The sequence below is a fragment of the Bombina bombina genome, chromosome 8 (assembly GCF_027579735.1).
Source record: "Bombina bombina isolate aBomBom1 chromosome 8, aBomBom1.pri, whole genome shotgun sequence".
In the NCBI taxonomy this organism is placed as follows: Eukaryota; Metazoa; Chordata; class Amphibia; order Anura; family Bombinatoridae; genus Bombina; species Bombina bombina.
The window spans coordinates 199,695,360-199,717,859 of NC_069506.1; the positions used below are offsets into that span (position 1 = coordinate 199,695,360).

General features: G+C 42.2%; 1 protein-coding gene across 1 annotated transcript in view; it reads right to left on the bottom strand.

The window, feature by feature from the left end:
• The window catches only part of TBC1D17 (TBC1 domain family member 17), a gene marked incomplete in the record, with an annotated part of 286,719 nt that overhangs the window by 200,876 nt on the left and 63,343 nt on the right, over positions 1–22,500 (bottom strand). Inside the window, 1 exon segment of the mRNA XM_053690831.1 lies at positions 14,422–14,542. Coding sequence (XP_053546806.1) covers positions 14,422–14,542 — 121 coding nt within the window.

The window sequence follows — 22,500 nt, forward strand, 5'->3', positions numbered from 1 at the left end:
TGCATACCAAGTCCTGCGTGGCCACGCAGGAGCTATCAGAACAACCGAAGCCTTCTCCTGTTTGATCCTAGCTACTAGCCGGGGGAGAAGGGGAAACGGTGGAAAGACATAAGCTAGATTGAACGACCAAGGCGCTACTAAGACATCTACCAATGTCACCTTGGGATCCCTGGACCTGGACCCGTAACGTGTAACTTTGGAGTTCTGACGTGACGCCATCAGATCCAGATCTGGAATGCCCCATAGCTGGGTCAGCTGAGCAAAAACCTCCGGGTGGAGTTCCCACTCCCCCGGATGGAAAGTTCTGACGACTCAGAAATCCGCTTCCCAGTTGTCCACTCCTGGGATGTGAATTGGCTGATAGATGGCAGCGAGTGATCCTCTGCCCTATTGATGATCTTGGATAACTCCCTCATCGCCAGGGAACTCTTTGTTCCCCCCTGATGATTAATGTACGCTACAGTCATGTTGTCCGACTGAAATCTGATGAATTTGGCCTCTGCTAGTTGAGGCCATGCCTGGAGCGCATTGAATATCGCTCTCAATTCCAAAATGTTTATCGGGAGAAGAGATTCTTCCCGAGACCATAGACCCCTGAGCCCTTCAGGGACTTCCAGACCGTGCCCCAGCCTAAGAGGCTGGCGTCGGTCGTGACAATGATCCACTCCGGTCTTCGGAAATCATTCCCTGAGACGGGTGATCCTGAGACAGCCACCAGAGGAGTGAGTCTCTGGTTTGCCTGGTCCATCTGAATCTGGGGAGACAAATCTGCATAATCCCCATTCCATTGTTTGAGCATGCACAGTTGCAATGGTCTTAAATGAATTCGAGCAAAAGGAACCACGTCCATTGCCGCAACCATTAGTCCTATTACCCTCCATGCACTGAGCTATGGAGGGTTGAGGAATGGATTGAAAAACTCGACAAGTGTTCAAAAGTTTTAATTTCCTGACCTCTGTCAGAAAGATTTTCATTTCTACCGAGTCTATTATTGTTCCCAGGAAGGGAACCCTTGTGAACGGGGATAGAGAACTTTTTTCTATGTTCACCTTCCACCCGTGAGACCTTAGAAAGGCTAGAACAATGTCCGTATGAGCCCTTGCTTTGTGAAAGGACGACGCCTGTAATAAAATGTTGTCTAGGTAAGGTGCTACTGCAATGCCCCTTGGCCTTAGCACCGCTAGAAGGGACCCTAGCACCTTTGTGAAAATTCTGGGAGCAGTGGCCAATCCGAAGGGAAGAGCCATGAACTGGTAATGCTTGTCCAGAAAGGCGAACCTCAGAAACTGATGGTGATCTTTGTGGATAGGAATATGCAGGTACGCATCCTTTAAGTCCACGGTAGTCATATATTGACCCTCCTGGATCATGGTAAAATTGTCCGAATGGTTTCCATTTTGAATGATGGAACTCTGAGAATTTGTTTAGGATCTTTAAATCAGAATTGGCCTGAAAGTTCCTTCCCTTTTGGGGAACTACAAAACAGGTTGAGTAAAATCCCAGTCCTTGTTCTGCTGTTGGAACTGGGTTTATCACTTCCATTTTTAAAAGGTCTTCTACGCAATGTAAGAATGCCTGTCTCTTTATCTGGTCATAAAGATAAGCGAGACATGTGGAAACCTTCCCTTGGAGGAAGGCCCTTGAATTCTAGAAGATACCCCTGAGAGACAATTTCTAGTGCCCAGGGGTCCGGAACATCTCTTGCCCAGCGCCTGAGCAAAGAGAGAAAGTCTGCCCCCCTACTAGATCCGGTCCCGGATCGGGGGCTACCCCTTCATGCTGTCTTGGTAGCAGCAGCAGGCTTTTTGGCCTGTTTACCCTTGTTCCAGCCTTGCAATGGTTTCCATGCTGGTTTGGGCTGGGGTGCGTTACCCTCTTACCTAGTGGCTGTAGAGGTAGAAGCCGGTCCATTCCTGAAATTGCGAAAGGAACGAAAATTAGACTTATTTTTAGCTTTAAAAGGTCTATCCTGTGGAAGGGCATGGCCCTTTCCCCCAGTGATATCTGAAATAATTTCTTTCAACTCTGGCCCGAATAGGGTCTTACCCTTGAAAGGAATATTACGCAATTTTGTTTTTGACGACACATCCGCCGACCACGATTTTAGCCAAAGCACCCTACGCGCCACTATTGCGAAACCAGAATTTTTCGCCGCTAATTTAGCTAACTGAAAAGCGGCATCTGTAATGAAAGAATTAGCCAACTTCAGAGCGTGAATTCTATCCATGACTTCATCATAAGAAGTCTCCTTCTGGAGCCAGTTATCCAATTCCTCAAACCAAAAAGCAGCTGCAGTGGTTACAGGAATAATGCAAGAAATTGGTTGAAGAAGAAAACCTTGTTGAACAAAAATTTTCTTAAGTAAACCTTCTAATTTTTTATCCATAGGATCTTTGAAAGCGCAACTGTCTTCTATTGGTATAGTTGTGCGCTTAGCTAGCGTTGAAACTGCCCCCCTCTACCTTAGGGGACCGTCTGCCACGCGTCCCTTCTGGGGTCAACAATGGGGAACATTTTCTTAAATATAGGAGGGGGAACAAAAGGTACACCTGGCTTCTCCCACTCCTTATTCACTATATCCGCCACCCTCTTAGGTATCGGAAACGCATCAGTGTGTACTGGGACCTCTAAGAATTTATCCATTTTACACAATTTTTCTGGGACCACCAAAGGGTCACAATCATCAAGAGTAGCTAGGACCTCCTTAAGTAGAGCGTGGAGGTGTTCAAGCTTTAATTTAAATGCTATGGTATCAGGCTCTGTCTGCTGAGAAACTTTTCCTGTGTCAGAAATTTCTCCCTCAGACAGGCCCTCCCTCACCGCCAAGTCAGATTGATGTGAGGGCACTACAGATAAATTATCCTATGCGGCTGCTTGCTCATTTTCTGTATTTAAAAACAGCAATCACGCTTCCTAGGAAAAGCTGGCAGTTTGGATAAAAATACTGCGTGAGAATTATCCATTACTGCTGCTAACTGTTGCATAGTAATAGCAATTGGCGCGCTAGATGAACTGGGCATCGCTTGCGCGGGCATAGCTGGTGTTGACACAGAAGGAGAGGATAGTGAGCTATCCTCACTACTTTCAGCTAAAGAATCATCTTGGGCTATATCTTTAAGCGTGACTGTACAGTCCTTAAGCTGTTTGGACGCTATGGCACACTTCACACATAAATTTAATGGGGGAACCACCTTGGCCTTTGAACATACAGAACATAGGTTAACTGAAGGGTCAGACATGTTTGACAGATAAACAGATCTTCAATGCAATAAAAATTATTTTTGACAAAAACTTTACTGTGTCTTTAAATAATAAAAGTGCACACTTTATTACTAAAACATCAAAAAACATCAAATAAAACATCCGATTTTAATGAAATTTTCACCACAGTGTCTTAATGCTTTGAAATGATTGAACACAAATTTTCAGACCAATTAACCCCTTAATGCCCAAACCGGAGGTAATAACAGCAATTAACCTGTTAAAAACACTACAGTACTATGCCACAGTGGCCTTTACCTTCCTTAGGGATTATTTTAGTAGGAAATAAGCCTCTCTGGAGTCTTTTCCTGATGCCTCTGGACTCCCCACGTGAAGCTGCATGAACTGCCTAAGCAAAACAACTGTGCAATTGAGGCCTGAAAATGAGGCCTCCTCCCTCTTCATTCCAGAGTGGAGGGGCCTTTCTGACTAGAATAGGTGTCCAAATAAGTGTCAGGCGCAAAATAAAACCCCAAAAGTGTTTTAAAGTCTGAAAAAAACACCTTATTTATAGTGAAAACATGCTAAAAAGCAATCAATTTAGCCCACAATAGTGTCAACCAGCATAGAGCCCTTAATATAAGCCATAATTTTATACAGAGTCTAAGAAAAATGGCTTACCTATCCCAGAGGGGATTGCTGACAGTCTTCAAGCATTACTAGGTCTTGTTAGAAAAATGACTGATCATACCTGAAGCAGTTAAGCCTGCAAACTGTTCCCCCCAACTGAAGTTCTCTGGTTTCAACAGTCCTGCGTGGGAACAGCAATGGATTTTAGTTACTGGTGCTAAAAGCATATTCCTCTCGGCAGAAAATCTTCATCACTTTCTGCTGCAGAGTAAATAGTACAAGCCCGGCACTATTTTAAAATAAAACTCTGATAGAAGAATAAAAAACTACAACTAAACACCACATACTCTTTACCACCCCCGTGGAGATGCTACTAGTTAGAGCGGCAAAGAGAATGACTGGGGGGGCGGAGCCTGAGGGAGCTATATGGGACAGCTCTGCTGTGTGCTCTCTTTGCCACTTCCTGTAGGGATTGAGAATATCCCACAAGTAAGGATGAAGCCATGGACCGGATACACCAATGTAGGAGAAATCAGAGCTTTAATATACACAAAAAACCTTTAAAACTATATTTCATACATTTTTTCTCTGCAGTTGGTGAAAAAAGCAATTGTAAACACATTAAGCGAAAAACTATTTTTCAGTATACTGTCCCTTTAAAAATAGTCTTAAAATTACATGCTGTATCAGAATCATGCAATTTTAATTTTGACCTTCCTATCCCTTTAAGGTAATAACTATGCTTCTCCTTCCAATAAAGTACAGCTAAAAAGTTGGTCAAATATGAATGATTAACCTATTAAATTGGAGATAGATCATTAAAATGAAATAAATTATTGGGAGGTGAACTATTTATACATATTTAATGACATATAACCAAATCAATAAAGGTCTGATATAACAAGAAAAATAATCTGAAAAGTTATTCTAAAAATGAAAACCATCATTTAAATAGGTCTTACTGACAAGTGATTTAAATCAAACCCACCCTGTCCAGGACACAGGCTTCCAAGCCAGTATCAGAGTCTCAATAACAGAATCAGAAAATGTTATCTGCAAAAAGTTCAATTCGTTCAATCTGCATACCATCAAGTTTAGAGATTTGACAAATGGGAAAAAAAAACAGATCTTGAGACAGAAGACCTGGATACAAAGGAAAATACTAAAGAGGACATCTGAACTGAATCCACATACCAAACTCTGCGAGACCAAGCCGGAGCAATTTGAATCACTGACACTCCCTCCAGTTTAATCTTGACAATCACCCTGGGAAGAAGAGCCAGAAGTGGGGGGGGGGGGAGGGGGGGAGAAACACAACTAGTCGAAATGACCAAGGAACTACCAGAGCATCCAGAAATTTACCAGGTAAGAATACATTTTGTTTTCTTTCTAATGACACGAGTCCACGCAACATCATTAATTACTGTTGGGAATCAATACCCAAGCTAGAGTACACAGATGTTAAGGGAGGGACAAGACAGGAAACCTAAACTGAAGGCACCACTGCTTGAAGAACCTTTCTCCCAAAAGCGGCCTCAGCTGAGGCAAAAGTGTCAAATTCATAAAATTTTGAAAAAAGTGTGAAGAGAGGACCAAGTTGCAGCCTTGCAAATCTTTCCATAGAAGCTTCATTTTTGAATGCCCATGAGGAAGCAACAGCCTCGTGGAATGAGCCGTAACTCTCTCTGGAGGTTGCTGTCCAGCAGTTTCATAAGCAAAACGTATGATACTCTTCAGCCACAAAGAGAGAGAAGTAGCCGTAGCTTTCTGTCCCTTTCCAAGATAACAACTTAATATCTAAGGAATGCATAGGCTCAAACAGAGCCCCTTGAAGCACCTTAAGAACTAAATTAAGATTACAGGAGGAGTAACTGGTTTGAACACAGGCTGACAAAACGATTGCACATCTGGTACGTCGCCAGAAATTTATGTAACAAAATAGACAAGGCAGATATTTGACCCTTTAGGAACTCGCCGATAATCCCTACTCCAACCTTCTTGGATAAATGACAGAATTCTAGGAATCCTAAACTCTACTCCAAGAGTAGCCCTTGGATTCACACCAATATAGATATTTACGCCATATCTTATGGTAAATATTTATAGTCACAGGTTTACGAACCTGAATCATGGTCTCAATGACCGACTCCGAAAACCACGCTTGGATAAAATTAAGCGTTCAATCTCCAAGCAGTCAGCTTCAGAGAAACTAGATTTGGATGAAAGAAGGGTCCTTGAAGTAGAAGGTCCTTCCTCAAAGGGAGTCTCCAAGGTGGAAGAGACGACATGTCCACCAGGTCTGCATACCAAATCCTGCAAGGCCACGCCGGTGCAATAAGGATCACTGACGCCCTCTCCTGCTTGATTCGAGCAATGGACTCGAGGTAGAAGAGTAGTGACTCGAGGTAGAAGAGCAAACGGAGGAAATAGGTATGCAAGACTGAAATTCCAAGATACCAACAGAGCATCTATCAGTACAGCCTGAGGGTCCCTTGACCTCGACCCGTACCTCGGAAGCTTGGCATTCTGCCAAGATGTCATGAGATCTAATTCCAACTGACCCCATTTGAGAATCAGGCTGGAAAACACTTCCGTATGGCGTTCCCAGGTGAAAGGTCTGCCTGCTTAGGAAATCCGCTTCCCAGAGGTCCACTCCTGGAATGTGGATCACCTACAGACAGCAATTGAGGGTCTCCGCCCACTGAATGATCTTGGCTACCTCTGTCAAGGGCAAGGAACTCCGAGTTCCTCCCTGACGGTTGATGTAAACCACTGAGGTTATATTGTCCGACAGGAACCTGATGGACCGGACCGAAGTTAACTGAAGCCAGGCCAGGAGAGCATTGAAGATTGCTCTCAATTCCAGAATGTGTATAGGTAAAACAGACTCCGACCGAGTCCATGTTCCCTGAGCCTTTAGAGAGCTCCAGACTGCTCCCATCCCAGAAGACTGACATCTGTTGTCACAATCACCCAGGAGGGTTTGCGAAAGCAGGTTCCCTGGGAGAGATTATCCTGAGATAAACACCAAAATAGAGAATCCCTTGACTCCTGCTCCAGCTGTAAACACTGAGACAGATCCGCATAATCTCCGTTCCACTGCCTGAGCATGCTTAACTGCAGTGGAAACGGACGAACGGGATGATGTCCATTGCCGCTACTATCAGCCCATTACCTTCACTGAGCCACTGATGGCAGAGGAGAGGACTGAAGTGCTAGGTAGAATCAAAATCTTGATTTTCTGAATTCTGACAGAAAAATTTACATTGATGAGGAAACTATTATGGTTCCCAAGAAAACTAACCTTGTAGTTGGAACTAAGGAACTCTTTCCCAAATTCACCTTCCATCCGTGAGACCGCAGGAAAGATAACAATGTTTCCGTGAGTGATCTTACTTGTTGAAAGGAAGGCGCCTGAACCAGAATGTTGTCCAGATAAGGTGCCACTGCAATGCCTGCAAAGGAGCACCACCAGTAGGGATCCCAAAACCTTTGAGAAATTTCAGGAAGCTGTGGCAAGGCCAAATGGAAGAGCCACAAACGGAAGAGTTTGTCTAGAAAAGCAAAACTTAGAAACTTGTGATGGTCCCGCTGATGGGAACATGCAAGTATGGGTCCTTTAAATCCACTGTGGTCATAAATCGACCCCTCTTGGACCAAAGGAAGAATGGAACAAATAGTTTCCAACTTGAATAACGGCAATCTGAGGAATTTGTTTAGACTCTTGAGATCTAAAAATGGTCTGAAGGTTCCCTCCTTTTTTGGGAACCACAAACAGATTGGAATAGAACCCCAGACCCCGTTCCTGCATCGGAACAGGGAACTATCACTCCCAGGTCTCGAACACAGCGTAAGAACGCCTCTCTTTTAGTCTGGTCTACAGATAATCTTGAAAGCAAAAACCTGCCCCTAGGAGGAAAATTATTGAACTCTAGTTTGTATCCCTGGGACACTATGTCCACCGCCCAGGGATCCTGAACATCTCGAACCCAAGCCTGAGTGAAGGAGGAACGTATGCCCCCCACAAGATCCGGTCCCGGGTCGGGGGCAGGCCCTTCATGCTGTTTTTTATTCAATAGCAGGCTTTTTGAATTGTTTTCCCTTGTTCCAAGACTGATTGGACCTCCAGGAAGGCTTGGACTGCTCCTGCTTGAAAAAGGGAGTCCCTTGAAATTTCGAAAGGAATGAAAATTACTCTGAAGTCCATTATGTTTATTTCTCTTATCCTGAGGGAGGAAATGTCAGAAATTATTTCCGTCAAACCTGGCCCAAACAAGGTCTTTCCCTTGTAAGAAAAATCGCCAAAAGTTTAGACTTAGATGACACATCCGCAGACAAAGATTTTAACCATAAAACTCTGCGGGCCAGTACAGCAAAACCAGAAATCTTAGCTCCCGGCTTAATAACCTGAAGGGAAGTATCCGTGATAAAGGAGTTGGTCAACTTAAGGGCCTTTATCCTATCCTGGATTTCTTTGAGGGGAGTGTCTGTCCAAATAAAATCAAACAACACATCAAACCAGTATGCTGCCGTACTAGTGACAGTAGCTATACCAATCGCATGAAGTCATTGTAAACCCTGAGCAACCCCTCTAATTTCTTATCCATAGGATTCGTAAAGGAACAACTATACACTATGGGAATAGTAGTTTTTCTTGGCTAGCATGAAATTGCCCCTTCCACCTTGGGTACTGTCTGCCAAGACTCCTTGATAGAGTCTGCTATAGGAAACTTCTTTTAAATATAGGAGATGGATACCTAATCTCTGTAGCCCTATCTGGTACAGGAAAAACTTCCACCATGGAGGGCATGTCACAATACCTGTTTAGGATTGACTACAACAGTAGTATCAGAGTCGTCCAGGGTAGCTAAAAGCTCCTTAAGTAGTAAACGGAGGTGCTCTAGCTTAAATCTGAAGGATACAACTTCAACATCAGAGGAAGGAATTACACTGTCTGAATCGGAGATCTTACCCTCAGGTGATACCGAAATATCCTCTTCCTTAAACTTATGAGAGGAAAAGTTCGGAATAGATACAGTCGTCACAGAAACCTTACACACTGAATTTTTAATTTCCTCATGCGCTTTCTCTGTAGCAAGGGAATTGGGAGGAAAAGCATGGCACTGTATTAATACAAAATCTTGGGACACCTGAGGAGAAAAACTGCGGCATGTTTTGAACATTGTCAAAAAACTCCTAAACAATATTGGCTCAAAAAGCAAAAAATGTTGCTCTCTCAACACATGAGGAACAGAAAAAGACTGGCGGACTATATAATCATTTAAACAAAAAGGATATCTGTAAACTGTAACAGTCTTGATCCCTCTTAACAGAAATAAAATAAAAACATAAAATTTAACTAAAATTTTATACAGAAAAAAAACATTACTTTTTCTTTAAATTTTAAAAAGAAACTGCTTTATTTTTGATGAACTGCAAAAATGTAACTGTTTTATTTTTTAACTGAAAAAATGTAATTGCTTTATTTTTTACTCCAAAATAAAGATGCAACACACTTCAAACAGCTTCTAAAACTCAGCTAAAGCTCTGCTGAGAGGTCAACCTTGTTGGATTACCGGAGATAATGTATATTGAAACCGGAACCAAAAGAGAGCTATTGTAAATCATGTTAGACTATCTGTAATCCGTTTAAACTAAAAAACGTCAAGTAGCCAGACTTCTCTCATTCATATATCGTAATTGAGAGAAAATATGTGCGCAACAGAAAATTCTACCGCCACACAAGCCCCGCCCATCGTGGGCGTGTCAAAATTAACGCATCAGTCGACATTTTATGTGAAACTCCGTAATATATAACAGAATATCACCAACATTGAGCCTATACTCCTCAAGTCCCCAGTGCCTGCAAATGCTGCCCTATATAATCCCCTTAAGTACATTAGGATTACTGTATCGTTCCAGGAAAATAATAAATGCCATATTTTTTCCTTAATGAATAAAGTGCCCAAACTTTTTCTGAGTCCTTTTTTCTTAGCTAGTCCAAGAAAAAATAAAGTCAGCACTGTCTGAGAGGTCCTCTCCCATACATGGACCTATGGAAAAAGAGATAAAGACTGAGTAATCTTACTCAGGCTTTCAGGATTAGGGCATCATAAATATATGGGAGGCGCAGTGAGAATTATGTCCCACAAGTTCCCATTGCTCTAAAGCCACCACTGCTCTACTGAAGAGACTGATATGGACTACAGCTACACCCCAGAAACAAAGCAGCAACAATCTTGTACTACTTAAAAAATAATAAACTCTTGATTGAAGAATCTTATACTAACACCTAACTTTACCACTTCCTTGCTCTAACATAGGCAAAGAGAATGACTGGGGTGGGAGGGAGGGGAGGTGAAGTTTGGCGGCTTTGCTGTGGTGCTCTTTGCCGCCCCCTGCTGGGCGGGGGTGATTTCCCAACAGTAATTAATGATGATCCGTGGACTCATTGTGTCATTAGAAAGAAATCTGTTCCCCAGTTGTCCACTCCAAGAAAATGAACAGCAGAAATTCAACAATTGATTTCTGCCAAGGAAAGAAATTGTGATACTTCCCTCAAGGCTAGGGAACTGAGTTCCCCCTTGATGATAGACATATGCTACTGCTGAAAAATAGTTTATCTGAAATTAGAGATAAGGCTCCCTTACCAACAGAGGCCATCTCTGAAGGGGTCGGAAAAATTGCACCGATTTTAAAACCTTTAAAGGAAACCTCGCCTCTGAGGAGACCAAAACCCCTTGCACACTGAGACCCCCAGACAGCCCCCCATCCTGAAAAGACTTGCATCTGTAAAGATTACAGCTCAAGTAGGATGAATAAAAGAAGCCCCCTGCATTAAAAGCCAATGATTCAGCCACAAAGACAGAGACTAGCTAGTTCTGAAATCTAGATTAATTCCTTAGAGATAGCAGAATATGATCCCTGCACCACTGCCAAAAGCATACAAACCTAAAAAGAGGCCTCATGAGGAAATAAACAAACTGAATAGCATCTGAAGACGCAAACATGAGATCTAACATTTCCATGCAAAGAATAACTGAGGGAAAGAAAGAGACTAATGGTTTTAGACAGGCAGACACTAGCTTCATCCGCCTTAGAACTGTCAAGGAAAAACTCATGAAAACTGAATTTATTTGAAACCCCAGAAAACAACTTCAGTCTGAGGAAACCAGCAAACTCTTTGGAAAAATGTATTTCCAATCACGTAGCTGAAGAAAAAAACACAACAGTCTGCTGGTGTGAGAATCTGCTACATGAAAAGATAAAGCTTGAACAAAATATCGTCCAGGAAAGGAAACTGCAGTGCCCAAACGGGTAACCAGGACCTGAAAAATATTCTGGGAGTTGCACCCAGACCAAATGGTAGAGAAACAACTTAAAAATGCTAATCCGTAAGGCAAATCTAAGAAACATGATGTTCCTTGAAAATAGGAACATGAAAATAAGCATCCAGTAAATCTATTGTGGACATAAACTGACCTTGCATCATAGCAGATAGGCCCCACACACAGTATAACATGGATACACCCGCTTAAGTTACTAACAATAAATGTTAACGGCCTAAACAACACTGGTGGTGCTTCATTGTAATAAGAGAGAATTACACAGACTACAGAGGGACATAGTGTTTATACAAGAATTATATTTTGCCAAGAATAAAGAACCAAAATGGCACAGATATCCCACGGTCTCGCTCTCATCAGGACCCCACAAACAAAATGGTGTGGGAAACCTGATCCATCATAGGGTCTATTTCCAAACTTCTCTTATAGAGAGAGACACTGACTGTAGATTCATCATACTTACTGGGCTTCTGTTGGACATCAGGTGACACTGGCCAACATATACTACACAGCCGCAAAGTTGCCAAACATTTTTTCAAGACTTTTTCAAGTTTCCAAAATGGGTTCAATTTTTGGAGGGGACTTCCACTAGACCCTAAGATAGACACTTCCAACAGTATTTCCAGCTTATACCCCCATCCTGTAATAAAATATTAAAGTGATTGCAAAGTTGAATGACAAAGCACAGTATTTAAAAATACTCTTTAAAACATGAGCCTCCACAGCATCTTCTTCAGTATTTAGCATTTCGATGACGATCCGGGCTTCCTCCAATCGTTGTGTGCCTCAAGAGCAATGTTAAGATACTAGTAAAAGCTCTATCAAACCAAATGAACAAGCATATCTTATCACAACAGACCAGGTGGGGTTTGTCCCTGGCAGAGAAGCCAGGGACAAAAAAACTTAGAGAACTTATAATTCTCCAAAAAAGTAATACTATCCTTCAATGTTGAGAAAGCATTCAATCGGGTAAGATGTCAATAATTAAAATGAGATTCGAGTAAAAAATGTAAACATTGTTTTTGCATTATATTCTACCCCCAACACAAGATTCAAGGTCAACCACCAATTAGATCCTTTTTTCATCACGAACGGGACAAGACAGGAGTGCCCACTGTCACCCCTTCTATTTGCCCTATCCATTGAAGAATAAGCCAGCAACATTAGATCAAATTAACAAATTAAGGGAATGAATACCGTCTCGGAAGAGCATAAATTGTTAGTGCACGCTTATTATCTCTTACTTGCTATCACAGATGTAGAAACCTGTATCACAGCTGTGCTCACAGAATTGAGAGATATGGATCAGCGTCTCATTTTCCATCTTAATCTCTCTAAATCAGAGATTCTAAGCGTTATATTATCCCCAGAAACAAAGGAATGGCTAGGTGCTCCTATACCATTTCATCATCTGAAACAAGTATTTAGAGATACACTTGTCCGCTAAAATGTCGGAGGTCTTTGAAGCTAATCATAATCGTTTGAAGAAAGAACTGAGCCATAATCTCTCTAACTGGCAAAACAAAACTATATTTTGGCTGGGCAGGAAATGAGTTGTCAAAATTAATATATTCTCCCAGAATCTTATATTTACTGCAAACTACTCCTATTCCTCTACCCCACAATTATCTATACTCTACCCAATCTAGGCTGGAAAACTATATCTGAAAGGGAGAAAAACCTAAGAGTGAGCAAGAACACCCACTACCTCTCTAGGGAGAGAGGTGGCTTAGGCCCTACCTAATCTCCACCTTTACCTGCATGTAATTTTACTTCAGAGACTCAGACTGGTGCCATAGAAGCAGGCTTGCAAAACAACAGTCCCTCTCAATTATATAATTACACACTGCTGGTAGAATTCTTTACAGAATGGGATAATATGATACACACTAGCTCTCTCTTGATTCCCCATTGACACCAATTTTCGGGTGAGCCAGACACCTCTTCCAACATAAAGACAATAGGAGGGACTTCTTGACTTCAAACAGAACACTAAAGGAAATATTTTTAACCAAGGGAAAATTCTCTCATTGGCAGACCTGACTGACAAATTCCCAGAATATAAAACCCTCATGGTTTAGTCATGCCCAATCGCACAACCTAGTAACGACCCATAGACACAAACATCATTTTAGTAGAGGTACTACACCTTTGTGTACCCTTTACCTCCTCACCACTTGATCCCACAAAACTATAAACTTTTACTTGTTCCAAAACAAGAGGACCCCTCCCCACTTATACTATAGCCTGGAATAGGAAACTAGCAATGGCACTTCCAGAACTGGAATGGCCAAAATATTTTTGTCTCAGCTTGTACACAAGAATCTCATTACAAATTTTTCTATAGGTGGTACCTAATCCCCTACCAGGCTAAAACAAATAGATCCCACATTAAAAGGAAAATTGTTGGAGAAGGTGTGGCCAGGTTGGAACACTAATTTACATATGGTGGAGTTGTCCTAAACTAGAGACTTTCTGGTAAGAAATCTGGGACGACATGAACAAGATACTGAACCTTAACCCCCCCCCCCCCAAAGAGATCCCAGTTTAATATTGCTCCACCTTCCCTCTCAAATTAAAGATAAAACCAAGAAAACATTTACCATTGATGCTTACTTGCGCAAAAAGTCTCATTCCGATACATTGGAAAACTACTGATACCCCTACTAAAAAAGAATGGAAAGCCAGAGTAGATCACATCTGACCAACAGGATACTTCGAGGAGGAACTGGGCCTCAGCCTCAGAGCGGGACCCCTCTAAACGACAAGTAGATTTGAAGGAGGGTAAAAGAAAATGACTGAGGATCATGGGAAGCGAGAGAGATATAAACCTCTGGTGTGTTGCGATATATTTCCTCCTCCTGGTGGTCGGGATTCCTACACGTGATGACTCATGGACTCACCATCTGATGAAAAGATATTTATTGTTCTTTTTCCCCTCTAAGCTAAAACATTATCATTTTACCTAGTAGGTTAGCCAATAAAAAAACATAAGACACTAACAATGAAATTAAATATATGCCGTTAAAATGCAAAGCACAATTTTCAAAAACAAACCACAGCCAAACAAAGAGGGGGAAAATAGGAGCTGTATTAGATCATTTTGCAGTTACAATTTTAATGTAAGAACTTTTTCCGCAGAAAAAAAAAAGAAGAAAGCAAGCACAGACACACACAATGACAAACTGTTCTGTATTAGCAACCATTCTTTGATGACATAAAAAATGTGAAATGAAAAATTTACCTGTTGACTCTTCCTGAGGTCGTACTCTACTCCCAACAGTGCTGATTACAGCCCAGTCTGGCTCATACCCGGGATCAAACAACTCTTCATCAGACCGGCACATGCCACCACTTGGGGACTCCTATTTAACAAGTAGTAAAAAAAAATAAAAACAATAAAAAGGACTGTAAGGCAAGTGTACTACTGTACAATTTTTTTTTATTTTTTTTTTTAAAGTTTTCAATAGCTTTATTGACAATTCAACATAGACAACATATGATTGAAAAATCAACAGGGTACAAAGAAGGTTGAAAGACCCAAGAATTTAACATGTCAATGTACAGTTTGAACATCATGTTATTAATCAAATAGCTGACTCCTTTTCAATAAAAACATAAGGGAGTATAGTATCAGAACAAAAGGGGGTATAATAATCGCCAGTATATCTAGTTTGAAATTACAGGGGAAGAGAAAGGGGGGGGGGGGAAGAAGGGTAGTGTTATTTACCAGGTTGTATGTGGAACTCCACTTCAGGTCTCACTCATCCTCTACGGGTTCTAAATCAATCAGGGGACAAGGGGTTGGGTCTCCACTCTGTGTCATTTGTTTTTCCAGCCCAAACAAGTTCAATAAGGTCTGAGTTATCCAACTTATAGTAAATATCCTTCTCCATTGTGTAAATGTATGCCATGGTATTGCAAACTCTAGGCCAGTTTGGGGGAGAAACCTTTTTCTAGGTACAAGCAATGGAGTTTTTAACAGTCATAAAGAGGTAAATACATAGATATGCGTGGTGTTTCGGTAAAGCGTGTATGCCTATGTGCAGCAGGGCTATGGATGGAGACCTGGGCAGGGATATACCCATGTTGGATAGAACTAAAATGCATGTGTTCCACAAGAGCCAAATCTTAGGGCATTCCCACCAAATGTGCATCATGTTACCTCTCCAACAGTCAGGGGATGCATTAGGAAACATCTTAGCTAATCTGGTAGGGACGTAATACCAGAGTTTGTAAAAAAGGTCTCGTATAGTGTTGTACAATGGATTGCTTTTTGGGTGAGTTCCAGAGTACTCTTCCAAATATGAGGGGACACTGGGGTACCCAAGAGAGACTCCCATCGCTGTAAGTGAGGCAGCGTTTCAGAAAACAATACCCCCCAATTAATGAATAATGTATGGATAAGGGCCTATGGAGTCTATTACCTTGGCACCAGATGGTTTCCAATGGGGTAGGCGGGCGAGCTAGGCCTGGTTTAAAACCCCAGCTAGTAAAGAAGCTTTTGAGTGTATGGAATTCGAAAGGTAGGTATGGTGGGATTAGGGAGATAACCCCAAATTGGGTAATGTGTTTAAATTGGCCCTGAGAGGGAGAGACCATATTGACTCCAAGCTGGGTCCATTTATTTGGGTGGGATTCCTGTAAGGCCGTGAGTAGGCCAGCAATAGAAGTTATTGGGGAGGGGTTCAGAGCTTTAAGAGGGTAGTGTCAAAGCTTGTCCCACATGTCTAGACACTCGCAAACTATAGGGTTGACTAAATCTAATTCTCTGCGACAGTGTGGGGGGTCCATATTAAGTCTCGAAGGTTAATATTATAAGGTAACAAGGCTTGTTCGATTGACCTCCATTTGCATAGAGAGTGTTTAACACCCCACTGTGAAATGTGGGTGAGCATTGCACCCTTGTAAGCAAGTGTACTACTGTACAATTTTAATGTCAGCAATAACCAACTCCTTCACTACAGGTACTTTCAGAGAAACAAAAAGGGCCCCAAAATACCGGAGAATTTTTAGCAATTTTGCTAGCACTCCCATTTATACAGAAATAGAGCCTTGGTGTTATTTATTTATCTGTCAAAACTATATATATTTTTTAAGTAGATAACTCAAGGTATTGATCAAGGTACATCTTGGTATATTTCATGCCACCATTTCAATGCCAAATGAGATCAAATTTAAAAAAAAAATTGTTAACATTTTTACAAATTTTGTTTTTCTCACTGGAACTCCAGCTCTCGGCTGTAACTTAACCGCTGACACTGCTGGAGCTTCCTGAAGTATATATATATGTGTCTATTTTGGTGAAGGGGTTAATAACCTCTCTTGTTAAGTGTATTCAGTCCACGAATCATCCATTACTTATGGGATATTCTCCTTCCCAACAGGAAGTTGCAAGAGGATCACCCACAGCAGAGCTGCTATATAGCTCCTCCCCTAACTGCCATATCCAGTCATTCTCTTGCAACCCTCAACAAAGATGGAGGTCGTAAGAGGAGAGTGGTGTTTTATACTTAGTTTATTTCTTCAATCAAAAGTTTGTTATTTTTAAATGGTACCGGAGTGTGCTGTTTATCTCAGGCAGTATTTAGAAGAAGAATCTGCCTGCATTTTCTATGATCTTAGCAGAAGTAACTAAGATCCATGGCTGTTCTCACATATTCTGAGGAGTGAGGTAACTTCAGAGAGGGAATGGCGTGCAGGTTTTCCTGCAATAAGGTATGTGCAGTTAATATTTTTCTAGGGATGGAATTTGCTAGAAAATGCTGCTTATACCGGATTAATGTAAGTAAAGCCTTAAATGCAGCGATAGCTACTGGTATCAGGCTTATTAATAGAGATGCATACTCTTATAAAAATGTAATATAAAACGTTTGCTGGCATGTTAATTGTTTTTATATATGTTTGGTGACAAAACTTATTGGGCCTAGTTTTTTTCCACATGGCTGGTTTGATTTCTGCCTAGAGACAGTTTCCTGAAGCTTTCCACTGTTGCAATATGAGTGGGAAGGGCCTATTTTAGTGCTTTTCTGTGCAGATAAAAATACTGACAGACATTCAGCTTCCCTCTGCATGATACAGGACATCTCTGAAGGGCTCAAAGGCTTCAAAGTCGTGTTTGAGGAGGGTAACAATCACAGAAGACTGTGGCAGTTGTTGTGACTGTGTTTTAAAAAACGTTTTTGTCATTTATTATTCTGTTTTTGTTATTAAGGGGTTAATCATCCATTTGCAAGTGGGTGCAATGCTCTGCTGACTTGTTACATACACTGTAAAAATTTCGTTAGTGTAACTGCCTTTTTTCACTGTTATTTCAAATTTTGTAAAAATTTGTTTCTCTTAAAGGCACAGTAACGTTTTTTATATTGCTTGTTAACTTGCTTTAAAGTGTTTTCCAAGCTTGCTAGTCTCATTGCTAGTCTGTACAAACATGTCTGAAACAGAGGATACTTGTTCATTATGTTTAAAAGCCATGGTGGAGCCCCATAGGAGACTGTGTACTAAATGTATTGATTTCACCTTAAACAGTAAAGATCAGTCTTTATCTATAAAAGAATTGTCACCAGAGGGGTCTGTCGAGGGGGAAGTTATGCCGACTAACTCTCCCCATGTGTCGGACCCTTTGCCTCCCGCTCAAGGGACGCACGCAAATATGGCGCCAAGTACATCAGGGACGCCCATAGCGATTACTTTGCAGGACATAGCTGCAATCATGAATAATACCCTGTCAGAGGTATTATCCAGATTGCCTGAATTGAGAGGCAAGCGCGATAGCTCTGGGGTTAGACGAGATACAGAGCGCGTAGATGCTGTAAGAGCCATGTCTGATACTGCGTCACAATATGCAGAACCTGAGGACGGAGAGCTTCAGTCTGTGGGTGACGTCTCTGAATCGGGGAGACCTGATTCAGAGATTTCTAATTTTAAATTTAAGCTTGAGAACCTCCGTGTATTGCTTGGGGAGGTATTAGCTGCTCTGAATGACTGTGACACAATTGCAGTGCCAGAGAAATTGTGTAGGCTGGATAAATACTATGCAGTGCCAGTGAGTACTGATGTTTTTCAAATACCTAAAAGGCTTACAGAAATTATTAGTAAGGAGTGGGATAGGCCCGGTGTGCCCTTTTCCCCACCTCCTATATTTAGAAAAATGTTTCCAATAGATGCCACTACACGGGACTTATGGCAGACTGTCCCTAAGGTGGAGGGAGCAGTTTCTACTTTAGCAAAGCGTACCACTATCCCGGTTGAGGACAGTTGTGCTTTTTCAGATCCAATGGATAAAAAATTGGAGGGTTACCTTAAGAAAATGTTTTATTCAACAAGGTTTTATTTTACAGCCCCTTGCATGCATTGCGCCTGTCACTGCTGCGGCGGCATTCTGGTTTGAGGCCCTGGAAGAGGCCATCCATACAGCTCCATTAACTGAAATTGTTGACAAGCTTAGAACTCTTAAGCTAGCTAACTCATTTGTTTCTGATGCCATTGTTCATTTGACTAAACTAACGGCTAAGAATTCCGGATTCGCTATCCAGGCGCGTAGGGCGCTATGGCTCAAATCCTGGTCAGCTGATGTGACTTCAAACTCTAAATTACTCAACATTCCTTTCAAGGGGCAGACCTTATTCGGGCCTGGTTTGAAAGAAATTATTGCTGACATTACTGGAGGTAAGGGTCATACCCTTCCTCAGGACAGGGCCAAATCAAAGGCCAAACAGTCTAATTTTCGTGCCTTTCGAAATTCCAAGGCAGGTGCAGCATCAACTTCCTCCGCTTCAAGACAAGAGGGAACTTTTGGAAACCTAACCAGTCCTGGAACAAAGGCAAGCAGGCCAGAAAGCCTCTAAGACAGCATGAAGGAACGGCCCCCTATCCGGCGACGGATCTAGTAGGGGGCAGACTTTTTCTCTTCGCCCAGGCGTGGGCAAGAGATGTTCAGGATCCCTGAGCGTTGGAGATCATATCTCAGGGATATCTTCTGGACTTCAAAGCTTCCCCTCCACAAGGGAGATTTCATCTTTCAAGGTTATCTGCAAATCAGATAAAGAAAGAGGCATTCCTACGCTGTGTGCAAGACCTCCTAGTAATGGGAGTGATCCATCCAGTTCCGCGGACGGAACAAGGACAGGGTTTTTATTCAAATCTGTTTGTGGTTCCCAAAAAAGAGGGAACCTTCAGACCAATTTTGGATCTAAAGATCTTAAACAAATTCCTCAGAGTTCCATCTTTCAAAATGGAAACTATTCGGACCATCCTACCCATGATCCAAGAGGGTCAGTACATGACCACAGTGGACTTAAAGGATGCCTACCTTCACATACCGATTCACAAAGATCATCATCGGTTCCTAAGGTTTGCCTTTCTAGACAGGCATTACCAGTTTGTAGCTCTTCCCTTCGGGTTGGCTACAGCCCCGAGAATCTTTACGAAGGTTCTGGGTTCACTTCTGGCGGTTCTAAGACCGCGAGGCATAGCGGTGGCTCCGTATCTAGACGACATCCTGATACAGGCGTCAAGCTTTCAAATTGCCAAGTGTCATACAGAGATAGTTCTGGCATTTCTGAGATCGCACGGGTGGAAAGTGAACGAGGAAAAGAGTTCTCTATCCCCACTCACAAGAGTCTCCTTCTTAGGGACTCTTATAGATTCTGTAGAGATGAAAATTTACCTGACGGAGTCCTGGTTATCAAAGCTTCTAAATGCTTGCCGTATTCTTCATTCCATTCCGCGCCCTTCGGTGGCTCAGTGTATGGAGGTGATCGGCTTAATGGTAGCGGCAATGGACATAGTGCCATTTGCGCGCCTACATCTCAGACCGCTGCAATTATGCATGCTAAGTCAGTGGAATGGGGATTACACAGATTTGTCCCCTCTGCTAAATCTGGATCAAGAGACCAGAGATTCTCTTCTCTGGTGGTTGTCTCGGGTCCACCTGTCCGAGGGTATGACCTTTCGCAGGCCAGATTGGACAATTGTAACAACATATGCCAGCCTTCTAGGTTGGGGTGAAGTCTGGAACTCCCTGAAGGCACAGGGATCATGGACTCAGGAGGAGAAACTCCTTCCGATAAATATTCTGGAGTTAAGAGCAATATTCAATGCTCTTCTGGCTTGGCCTCAGTTAGCAACACTGAGGTTCATCAGATTTCAGTCGGACAATATCACGACTGTGGCTTACATCAACCATCAAGGGGGAACCAGGAGTTCCCTAGCGATGTTAGAAGTCTCAAAAATAATTCGCTGGGCAGAGACTCACTCTTGCCTTCTGTCAGCAATCCATATCTCAGGCATGGAGAACTGGGAGGCGGATTTTCTAAGTCATCAGACTTTTCACCAGGGGGAGTGGGAACTCCATCCGGAGGTGTTTGCTCAATTGATTCATCGTTGGGGCAAACCAGAGTTGGATCTCATGGCGTCTCGCGAGAACGCCAAGCTTCCTTGTTACGGATCCAGGTCCAGGGACCCAGAAGCAACGCTGATAGATGCTCTAGCAGCGCCTTGGTTCTTCAACCTGGCTTATGTGTTTCCACCGTTTCCTCTGCTCCCTCAACTAATTGCCAAGATCAAACAGGAGAGAGCATCAGTGATTCTAATAGTGGCTGCGTGGCCACGCAGGACCTGGTATGCAGACCTAGTGGACATGTCATCCTTCCCACCATGGACTCTGCCTCTAAGACAGGACCTTCTAATACAAGGTCCTTTCAATCATCCAAATCTAATTTCTCTGAGACTGACTGCATGGAGATTGAACGCTTGATTCTATCAAAGCGTGGCTTCCCCGAGTCAGTCATTGATACCTTAATACAGGCACGAAAGCCTGTTACCAGGAAAATCTATCACAAGATATGGCGTACATATCTTTACTGGTGTGAATCCAAGAATTACTCATGGAGTAAGGTTAGGATTCCTAGGATATTGTCCTTTCTCCAAGAGGATTTGGACAAAGGATTATCAGCTAGTTCCTTAAAGGGACAGATTTCTGCTATGTCTATTCTTTTGCACAATGGTCTGGCAGAAGTTCCAGACGTCCAGGCATTTTGTCAGGCTTTGGTTAGAATTAAGCCTGTGTTTAAACCTGTTGCTCCCCCATGGAGCTTAAACTTGGTTCTTAAAGTTCTTCAAGGAGTTCCGTTTGAACCCCTTCATTCCATGGATATTAAGCTTTTATCTTGGAAAGTTCTGTTTTTGATGGCTATTTCCTCGGCTCGGAGAGTCTCTGAGCTATCTGCCTTACAATGTGATTCTCCTTATCTGATTTTTCATGCAGATAAGGTAGTTCTGCGTAACAAACCTGGGTTTTTACCTAAGGTGGTTTCTAACAAGAATATCAATCAAGAGATTGTTGTTCCATCATTGTGTCCTAATCCTTCTTCAAAGAAGGAACGCCTTTTACATAATCTGGACGTAGTCCGTGCCTTGAAGTTTTACTTACAAGCTACTAAAGATTTTCATCAAACATCTTCCCTGTTTGTCGTTTATTCTGGACAGAGGAGAGGTCAAAAAGCTTCGGCAACCTCTCTTTCCTTTTGGCTTCAGAGTATTATACGCCTAGCCTATGAGACTGCTGGACAGCAGCACCCTGAACGAATTACAGCTCATTCTACTAGAGCTGTGGCTTCCACCTGGGCCTTTAAAAATGAGGCCTCTGTTGAACAGATTTGCAAGGCCGCGACTTGGTCTTCGCTTCACACTTTTTCAAAATTTTACAAATTTGATACTTTTGCTTCTTCGGAGGCTGTTTTTGGGAGAAAGGTTCTTCAGGCAGTGGTTCCTTCCGCTTAATCCCTGCCTTGTCCCTCCCATCATCCGTGTACTTTAGCTTTGGTATTGGTATCCCATAAGTAATGGATGATCCGTGGACTGGATACACCTTACAAGAGAAAACATAATTTATGCTTACCTGATAAATTTATTTCTCTTGTAGTGTATCCAGTCCACGGCCCGCCCTGTCATTTTAAGGCAGGTCTAAAATTTAATTAAACTACAGTCACCACTGCACCCTATGGTTTCTCCTTTCTCTGTTTGTTTCAGTCGAATGACTGGATATGGCAGTTAGGGGAGGAGCTATATAGCAGCTCTGCTGTGGGTGATCCTCTTGCAACTTCCTGTTGGGAAGGAGAATATCCCATAAGTAATGGATGATCCGTGGAGCAGACATGTTTCTAATACAATTAAACACTTCTCAAGGTGTTATAAAGGCCAATGGTAGATTAAGAAGTACATTATAGAAGCTCTGAAAATGGAGCAAAGTGAATATTATACAGACTCAAATAGTTCATGAAAAAAGTTAACTGACAGAAATCCATAATGATCTCAAACAATT